Source organism: Lygodium microphyllum, chromosome 1 (genome assembly GCF_053477565.2).
Source record: "Lygodium microphyllum isolate KBCC chromosome 1, Lygodium_microphyllum_v1.1.10, whole genome shotgun sequence".
Taxonomy (NCBI): Eukaryota; Viridiplantae; Streptophyta; class Polypodiopsida; order Schizaeales; family Lygodiaceae; genus Lygodium; species Lygodium microphyllum.
In genome coordinates this window covers 83,787,959-83,798,618 of record NC_141135.1, presented here as the reverse complement: position 1 = coordinate 83,798,618, position 10,660 = coordinate 83,787,959, and the positions used below count along the sequence as shown (strand labels likewise).

General features: G+C 38.9%; 1 protein-coding gene across 1 annotated transcript; it reads right to left on the bottom strand.

Annotated features, from left to right (window-relative positions):
* Positions 1–262: 262 nt before the first annotated feature.
* On the bottom strand, positions 263–1,090 carry LOC148041334 (glutaredoxin-C1-like). Its single transcript, XM_087687983.1, has one exon. It carries the CDS (start codon positions 963–965, stop codon positions 471–473), a length of 495 nt encoding a protein of 164 aa, XP_087544109.1. The 5' UTR covers positions 966–1,090; the 3' UTR covers positions 263–470.
* Between the last annotated feature and the right edge of the window lie 9,570 nt (positions 1,091–10,660).

The window sequence follows — 10,660 nt, the reverse complement described above, 5'->3', positions numbered from 1 at the left end:
ATAAAGATTCTCTTGTTCTTGTAGAAGAACCAAAGAAGGAGATCAAGGAGGAAGTTGAAGAAGAAGAAGAAGAAGAAGAAGAAGATGATGATGAAGAAGAAGAAGAAGGAGAAGGGAATACAAAGACTCTGACAAACAAATAGAATGTTGATGATGATGATGATGGTGTTTATGATGATGATGATGACAATTATGCCGATAGCCATAATGATTCATAAGTCACAAAATAGAGCATAATAATGTTGAAAATTTAGAGGAACGTCATGTATAAGAAGCTAAAAACTTTTTGTGTATATTAAACGCTGAGAGAGAGAGGGAGGGAGGGAGACAAAGATATAGAGAGAGTTGACGAAGGATGAAACGATATTATGCCTAAGTTTGATGTGTAGCTAGTTTTTTTTTTTTTGGAGAAGGTATATAACCCTAGATTTAAGCTTAGCTAGGCTTTTTGGGAGAGGTAACTCTGATAATTACAGCCAGAGGGCGCCTGCCTCTTTGAGCTGGGGGATGAGGGAGCCACTGATGTGGGAGGCCATGAGGCGGTCCAGGCTGCCGATGAGCTTGCCGCCGACGAAGACGGAGGGGACAGCGGGGCGCTCACCCAGGATTCGAACCAGGGCCTTCTCCATCTCGACCCCGCCGGCGCCGGCTTCCTTGTCCAGCTCCACCACGGTGGGGCTCACCCCCATGCTGCAGAACAACTGCTTCACCACGTGGCACATGCAGCACGACGACACGCTGAACACCACGACGGCGTTCTCGGCCACCAGCCGTTCGATGCGCTCTGCCGCGGACGGCGGGGATGAGGCCGACCGCTCCATGGACCCCAGCAGCTGCAGGGTGGCGGAGGGCCTGTGGCGATGGTGATGGTGGTGGTGAGGGTGATACTGATGGTGGTAATGGTCGATGTCGTTCGTGAGGTCCGCGAAGAGGAGCTGATCTTGCTGCATCCGGCCGCGTTGCATGATACGTCGGCGATGGTGATTCAAAAGGAGGGTGATGAAAGCTGAGAGGGAGAGAGAGGCGAGAGTGCAGATGATAAGCAGGGGGAGTGTTGACGTAATAGTGGGGTGGCTGACGGAAGAAGGGTGGTGGCAATGGCGTGATGCTCCGAGAGGGGGGCCCGACTTTATATAGCCGTAGGCACGCGAGAGAGAGAGAGAGAGAGAGAGAGCGAGAGCTCTCTCTTTCTCTCTCTCTCTCTCTCTCTCTCTCTCTCTCTCTGTGCTTTTCCTTGCCTTGTCCTAGAAACTCATGTCGCACGCGTACCCCCCGCATGCCTGCCACCCAGAAGAAGAATGTCGCTTCTCGTCCTCTGTGCCGCCCCCTCGACCTCCCCTCTCCCCCCCAAAAAAAAAAATAAACTTCCTTTGTCTGCCCGACAAGCTATACCGCTATCATCATACTTTCGTTTATATGCAGATGCATGCAGCATGAGCCTATAACCCCTTTCCGCCCCCACCCGCCTTCCCTGCGCAGTCCACCCTCCCCTTTCCCCTCCCACCCTATTTCTATTTCAACGTTTTTCTACGTCACCTTTCCGACTTTTGCTTCCTTTGCCGGGTAGTGTGTTCCCAAGTCCCGACTCCCAAGCATTCTACTTCTTCGTTAATAAGGTAACGTTCCACATGTCATAGGCGTGCTTAATGATCTGCCTCTAGTGTCTAATTGCCCGCAGTATTCTCGATTCCCGATGGAGAGAGAGAGAGTGAGAGTGAGTGAGTGTGAGAGAGAGAGAGAGAGAGAGAGTGTGTGTGTGTGTGTGTTCTCCCACAGTACACTGTTTGAGAGCGGCCAAAGACAAAAAACACCTTCCACTTGCAATGACAGGTTTTTCTAAGAGCAATATTTCGATTTATGCCATGTTGGAGTGTAAATTACCTTAAAGGTTTTAACAGCTCTACCCTAAAATTGAAGGGATTTTTTCATAATGCTTCTCATATACAGGCCATTACTCATAGCATTAAACCTTGACTTGGTGAACACAAGTGGTGCATACTTGTGTTTAACAATAATCACTTTGTATTTAAAAAAGAATCTTCAATTCGCATATGCAACTAGGAAAAATCTCGCTTTGTTTTCACTATATACAACCATAATAATGGTAAAACATTTACAACTCATAATTTTTTATTCTACCATAGCCATTTATAATGTTGTTGGGTAGATCACAAGTTTGCAAATTATTGGAGTTCCATGCACAATGCAATGTTGCATAGTGAGATTTCAATGCAATAAATGAAGTTCAATACAAGACTCATTATGCAATTGTGTGTTCCATTGTGTGTGTGTGTGTGTGTGTGTGTGTGTTTGTGTGTGTGTGTGTGTGTGTGATACATATCATATGTAAGGGAGGTCTCACCCAAGTTGTACATCTCTTCATAGTTTGAATGTCATGAGGAATGTGATCTCTCCTAATCCAAGAGTCAAACATTTACTTGTTGAAACTAGCTAGTTGATTGTTTCACTAGTGGATATATGATGCCTAGAGTAAAGGGGCAATTGAAATGACATTCAAGGGTCCTTCATTGATCTAATAAAAGGGATGAGGGGAATACCAACACTGATTTTTTATGCATGCCCAAAGAAAAAAGAGAACACAAGTACGGCATTTATGTCAGTATGCACATTGATATGTATATCATTCGTAAAAATACAAGTACACATACTGATGTAGATACAAACGCAACTTAAAATGTTTTCCATCAAACATTTTGAAGTTATTCTCGTGTTAGTTAAAATCATTTCGACCAAGAGTTCCCTATTCTATTGATTTTCAAAGTCTTAAAACCTATTATTTCTTTTTTTCCCACTTCCATAGTTGATTTTTGAAAGCTTAGAGCATGAATGTGCTATGTAGGTGGAAATGAGTAAAGATCTATGTGTTTTTTTGAAGTATTAGTTTGGAGAGAGAGAGAGGGGGATGAAGGGGGAGAAGAGAGATGGAGAGGAGAGAGAATATTTAGACTATGTGTGTGTGTGTGTGTACATATATATGTGAGAGTGAGTGAGTGAGTGAGTGAGAGTAGAAAGAGGAGAGAGAATAGAGAGAAAGAGTAGAAAGAGGAGAGTTGAGAGAGGAGAGACAATAGCAGAGAGATTGTAGAAAGAAAAGAGAGAGGAGAGAGAAAGTAGAGTTGTATGTATCCTTATTTTGGTTGCATGTGGATATAGCATGGTACCCCGCCCAACCACTTGCATAAGTAGAGAGAGAGAGAGAGAGAGAGAGAGAGAGAGAGAGAGAGAGAGAGAGAGAGAGAGAGAGGGGGGGGGGATGAGAGTGGAGAGAGTAAAGAAGAGAGAAAGACTAGATAGAGGAGATTGGCTACCATATGAAGGTCACATGGTACTAACATGGAGGTTTGGGTACATTAAGAGAAGAAAATCCAAGAACTTGTGATGCTGAGCATGGATCATATCTCTATGTAGTGAAGCCTAAGCTCGATATGGAAAAAGGTCACACCCTTCTATATCAATTCCTTGGTCCATTTCTTAGTTCTTGGGCCATCATAGGCCTTTCATCACATTCACTATGGTAGGAGCAACAAACCTATTCAATTTATGGCTTTGTGACTTTTGATATATTTTTTAGTAGTCTCCAAGGTTCAAATCCTACCACCATGGATCCACCTTCTATTCCCCTACCCCTAACCACAAACTCACTTTCCTAGCCATTGACACTATGGCTTATGAGGCAGGTGCATATAGTGTCCCAAAGATTCCATCTTGTCTCAACCGCCCCTCCCAATCCAAGGAATTTACAAATGTATACAATGTAAGGTTGGGACACTTGTGACTCCTCCCAATTTATTATACTTGATCAACAATCAAACAAGTCAATTGGTCATAAACAAGGAATAGAAAAGAGTTCTTGCTCAAATGTACGAGCTTGTCATATCAACATACAAGTACAAAATAACAACTACATGGAGAAATTAAGACCTCTAGAAAAAAAATCAAGTCATAAGGACTCTCCATGCTAAGTTCCCACTGACCTCTAGAAAAAAAGTTAGGCCATAAGGACTCTCCATGCTGAGTTCCCACAAACATCTTTAGTAGATATATTTTTAGATTATTATATGTAAACATGCATCGTAAGACACCTCTTCCACCTTCACTCAAAGGTGTAAGTTGTGTATCATAACGGCATATCTTGTCCTAGCTAGCTTTAGAAAGAGTAGTGGAAAACAATAAAAAAGAAATAAGACAAACTTCAAACAAGTGGAAGCAGTAGAAAAGGGAGGCAGAAGGAGGCAATGTGCATGCGGGTTGATTTTGGCTCGACGTTCCATCTTAGGAGTTATGGTTTTTCCACCTTCAACCTAGACTTTGTAAGTATATTCCTATTTGATGTATTTTATTTTGGTTTTCTTATTTTATTAAGAGTCCACATTACTTGTTGCTTCAACATTATACTTCTATTTCTCTTGTTGTACCCTTCAAGTCTCTTTATTGTTCTATTAGGGAAACTTATAGTCAATAAGCTCCCTATTTGAACATGGTTCCTATCCTTGTACTAAGCTTAGGACACCTAGAAGTACTCTAAAGCCCTAGCCCTTTTTTATTATAACATTTATTATTATTCTTATATAGAGTATGTTTCTATGACAAGTTAAATTATTCCAATACCTAGATAAAGGAAAATTGTTGTGGATGTGGTGTTCAATAGAGTTGTTTGATATGCAAATCTTGAAATTCATACCAAAGTGTCTTTAAGGGCTAACTAGCTAACTAGATTGTCGAATTATTTCTAGTAACAAGGGATGACGATAATATTGATATTGATGAAAATGATTGTATAAAAAGATTCTCTCCCTCCCTCCCTCCCTCCCTCCCTCCCTCCCTCTCTCTCTCTCTCTCTCTCTCTCTCTCTCTCTCTCTCTCTCTATTTCTTTTATAAAAACTAATTCTAACTAACTTTATCAATTAATTTATTAGTAACCAAAGTTTTTTTTATTTGACAACTATTGTTGGGTTATGCTTGAATAAATTTAACTATTAATTTTATCTTTTTGACTATGGTTAGTGCTTTTTGACAAGATACTCATAAATAAGTTTGAGCTATAAATGTTCTTACAAAATTAGTTTTCCATTATTTATGTGAGATGGAGCTTATTGGTATATTACACATCCACCAGTGGAAGCACCCATGTGTATAAGAGCATGCATCATGCTTAAATAGGATACTTCATTCTTCATTGTCTTCTTCCATTCTCCACTCTCTACTATGAGTATCTCATGAAGTGGATAGATACTCTATTGACATTTAAGGGTACTTTACACATAGCCTAACTTCATTTGACGCATACATAGGATATGAACATAACCTAACACATATTTCTCAACACTCCTCCTCAAGCTCAAAATGAGCTTGTAAACATAGTCCTCCAAGGACATTTATGAAGATATCCACAACTTGGCTTGGTTTTGACATGTAACAAGTCTATGTCTCCATCCATGACTTTCTCTCTTATAAATTGATAGTGCACTTCATTGCTACTTTGTCCTTGCATAATAGACCGGGTTCTTTGTTGTGAGCATAATGCTACTAATGTTTCACAATACATGATAACTCCACCATCTATCTCAATCTCCATGTCACATAAAAGTAGTCTCAATCATGTTTGCTCACAAACTACCAATGCTACTCCTCTATACTTTGCTTCAGTGCTTGGTAATGCTACTGTAGGTTTTTTCTTTTCAATCCAAATCACCATGGTTGAACTAAATGAAAAATCATATCCACTAATAGATATCCTATCCATAGTATTTCCTATCTAGTCTACATCTATATATCCAAACAAATTAGACTTGATTCCTTTCTTATGGAACAAGCCATAACTCACTATCTTCTTCACATAACTTAGCACTCTTCTTATTGCCTCCAAGCGTGATTTGCATGGCTTTTACATAAGCTAGTTTATTATTCCAACTATATAACTCAAATCTAGTCTTATTATTGTTAAGTAGATCAAACTATCAAACATATTCGTGAACATCATAATGTCTTTAACATACTGTCAGTCATAAGCCATCTTCACATTTTGGTCTAATGGTCTATCAACAAACTTACATGCATTCATCCCATACTTTTCCAATATTTTTGAGGAGTGCTATCTTTTCACCAGCCAAATTCCATTTGGCATATCTATCACTTACATGCCTAAGACGTATCTTAGTAGTCGAAGGTTCTTAATGTTAAACTCCATATGGAAGCCAAGTTTTACTTCCTTAGTCTCTTTTCTATGAGTACATCTAATGATGAGATCATCAACATAGATGACCACAGCCAACATACCATTCTTAGAATGTCTGATGTAACAAGAATAATCAACCATATACTGCTAGAAGCCCATGCTTCATACTTGGTGGATTCACTCATGAATATATGTTTGTAACACATTAGTTTAAAATAAGAAATTTTAAAGACACTTTTTATACATTTTTTCAATAATACAAAAGGATGTCATATACTCATTGAATTAAAAAAAGAGTTGTATTTTATTCAAGAAAAATTCAAAGATAAGAATATTTATAAATAGGCCTTGAACAAACGTGATATAGAGGATATATATATAATAAGCCCCCCAATGATGCATAGAAACCTGCTAGTCTTATCACACCAAGCTCTAGGTGCTTGCTTCAATCCATACAATATTCTCTTTAGCTTGTATATATAATGTTGATACTCTAGGTGTACATATCCTTCCAATTGCTTCATATATACCTCCTCTTTTAGCGTACCATTGAAAAATGCATTCTTACATCCATCTAATATAGATTCTAGCCATAATTAAAGCCAAGGCAATCATTGATCTAAATGTAACCATTTTTACAAATGGATTGAATGTTTCCTCATAGCCCAATCCATACGTATAAGCATACCCTTTTGCAAATATGCACCCAATTTTTGTCATACTTTAATTTTTTCAAGATTAATAAAGATATAAGTACATGTATTAGGGAGAGCTTGTTAGGAAAATATGTGGAAAAAAGGATCCCATAGTCATCCACCTTGTAAATATCTCAGATATTTAGAGAAGAAGCTCACCTACCTCATTCAATGTACCATGTATATATACAGCTACTAGCACTCCATTTTCTACATTATCTCTATCTATTTCTTTTATTGTGCACAATGTCCTTTCTTCTACAAATCCTCCAATTCTTGGTTTTCACTACATGGTATCAGAGCACTAGGTCCTAGTTCTCTAGCTTATCACATTTTCCTCAAAATCACAAACTATTAGTCCTCCTTTACTCTCATTCTTCCATTGGATCTCATCAATGCCACTACCTCTTACAACTAACACATCAAAATTGAGAAACTCAATGGTGGAAACTATCAAGTATGGAAGCTAAAGATGGAACTTTACCTATCTCAAGCGAACCTATGGAATATTATCAATGACAAGGAAGACTGCCCTTAAAAAAAGAAGGAGCAAACAAGGAAGATTGGGTGCAAAGAGATGCAAGTGCTTTGGGAGAATGGAAATACTTGTCCATTGTAGAGATCGAGAAGTACAACTAGTAAGAACAATACCCATTGCAAAAGGTATTTGGGATTTCTTCAACAATACCTATGGACACACATATATTGTTTATCAAATGACCATGTTTAAAAGACTATCTACTACCACTATGCATGAATATCAGTCTACACTAAGTTCTTAGAATGGTGGCAATCCCTGCTAGATGAAACCATAATATCTAGTTTAGTCATCTTTGAAGAACTACAAGCCATGTTCCTCCTCTCCTCCTTGCCACTATCTTGGAGAGATTTTATTACTACTCAAACCTCCACTAATAAACTCAATCTTTAGTCATTGATTAATAGAATCAAGCAAGAGAAAGTCATGAGAGGTACTCTTTCTATTTCTTCTACTCAAGAATCCAAGGCCCTAGTTGTAACTGCCTACAACCCAAAACATCTTCACAAAAGAACTCAACCCCTTTATCAAAATCCCAAGTTTTCTCCTCAGTCTTACTTCAAAGGAATTCTTGGTAATCCAGGCATTTCAATCCCTATCCTTAACTAGAAACCCTTGCAAATGATAAGGTCATATAAAAAAGGACTATCATAAAAAAATAGATTCAACAAACATCACTCAAAAGGTCAAGCTCATTTTGTTAGCATTGAAAATTATGACATAGAAGAGCAACCAGAAACTATCATCATCCTAGCCACCAGTGTTTGGACACCTTTCCCAAACTCCAAAGAAGAATATACATGGCTCCTAGACTTTGGAGCTACTCATCATATGAATTTTCATAAAGAATGGTTGATCAACTTCAAAGAGATGTCCACTCCACTTAGTGTTGCCATGGGGGACAATAGCATTCAATGAGCTTAGGGCTATGGCACCATTTAAGTGGAGCTTCCCTCGAATCACATAATCAAGGTACATAAAGTCTTTATGTTTCGAACCTTAAGAACAAACTATTAAGTATCAATGAGCTCACTTCTCGATTCTCTCTCACTGCCTCGGGGAAGTTACTATATGTATATCATCTACATCACATGCGTTCAAAACCTATTTATAAATATCCTTATCTGTGAATTTTTCATGAATAAAACATAACCCTTTTCTATTCAATATGTAAACCCATTTATATTGCACCCTTTTGTATGTAAAAAATGTATAAAATTGGTATTTTAAAAATACCTTATTTTGAACCCACATGATGCACACAGCACACATCATGAGTAACTTACCCAAGCTCACTGCTCACTTCTACAAAGACCATTGCATCTTGCAACTACTCTCACCTTCTCTCAAACTCACCTACCCAAAACTAGTTCAGGTTTACACACTTAGCTATTCACTTGTACAACCTTCTACAAATGCTTTTGCTAACTCCACTTCACTCACAAGTACACCACAACACACTCTCCTATGGCACTCTCAACTTGGTCATGCCTCTCAAAATGTTCTCCAACAACTTATTCATAAGAAACTTGTCATCGGCATTCCATCTTCCCTCTCTCAACTTCCATTTTGCCAAGCTTGTGCTCTCAATAAAGCCAGAAATATTCCTTACCCCAAATCCTACTCCATTACAACTCAACCTCTTCAATTAGCACACTCCGACATTTGTGGTCCTATCAATCCTATATCTCTCACTAGAGCAATATACTTTATGGTGCTCATTGATGATTACTCTAGATATATTGTGGTATATTTTCTCACAAGGAAGTCACAAGTCTTCTCCAAGTTCCAAGAATATAAGGAAGCAATTGAAAATAAGCATGAGTTATGACTCAAAGCTCTTCGTATAGACAATGGAGGAGAATACACATCAAATGAGTTTGAAGATTATTGCAAAGCTTTTAACATTCAACATGAGCTTACCATACCACATCATCCACGGAAAAATGGAGTTGCTAAATGTAAAAATCGTACTCTACTAAATGCCACAAGAGCTATTGTATCACTAGCTCATCTAGGAAAATAATATTGGAAGGAAGCAATTGCTGTAGCAACATATCTTCAAATCAGGTTGTACTCTAACTCTCTACACAATAACACTCCTTACGGATTATGGTTTGGTCACCCTCTTGACCTATCAAATTTAAACATTTTTGGATGCAATGTCTTTCTTGTAAATAAAAATCACAAATCCAAATTCTCTCCCAAAGGCACACAATTAATCTTTACAAGATATGGTGAGCCCTATGGCCACAAAGCTTATCAGTTTTATGGTCCACACAACAAGGCCTTCATTTATGGTAGAAGCACCATATTTCTTGAAGTTAATCTCTTTCCCACAAGTTCTACCATCACACAATCTCAATCTATGACCCTTTATCCAATCACCCCATTTGCCACCACACCTTTCCAATCAATATCCAACAATACTTCTGATGGGCCACTATATCTTCTCCAACACAATCCTCTCTTTTTGTCCCCTTCAATACACATGCTCTAGTATGCTCCTCTCCATTATCCCATCTTAACTTTCCCACACCACTTGCCACATGTGGACAAGCTCTAACTCCCACCAAAACTGATTACTCTAACCTTACAAAATCTAATCCTCCCTCTAGCTCATGATTGTAGGACCATGCTGGTAACTTGGTGCCTTTCTCTGCACTAAAATCAGTGCTGATCACAGCTGCAGCAGATGCTGTCCCACGATGCATGCTCAACATAACATGCAGCCACAAGAGCCCTCGCTAGATAATAGGGGACCACATTTGTAGACATGACTGCCACATCAGTAATCCATGATGTCCACTGGCTAGTTCACTACTCCTTTAGCTCCTGAAAAAACAACGAGCGATGCCTTCTCTCCCTCTGCAATTCCTAGTGCTAGGTCTCTACTTGAATATATAGAACTAGGTATCTCTCAATAGCAACAAGCTCCTCTCATTCCATTTTCCTAGGCACAAAATCCTATAGCTAAATCAGTCTCTCTCAGTCCACACACAAATACCTCCTCTTCTCAAAAATCTTCTACATTCATCCCTAAAGAGCTCCCCACTGAAGGTCCCACTAATCAAGCACCCTCAAACTCCCTTCCCAACCTTTAAAGGTATGCTCACATAGCTGCAATGTTCTCCACTTCAAGTAACTCTTCTCCTACTACTCTGATTGTAACCACTCTCAAACCTCCATCTCCAACTTCCCTTCTATGCCCATTACTCTCTTCAACTCTT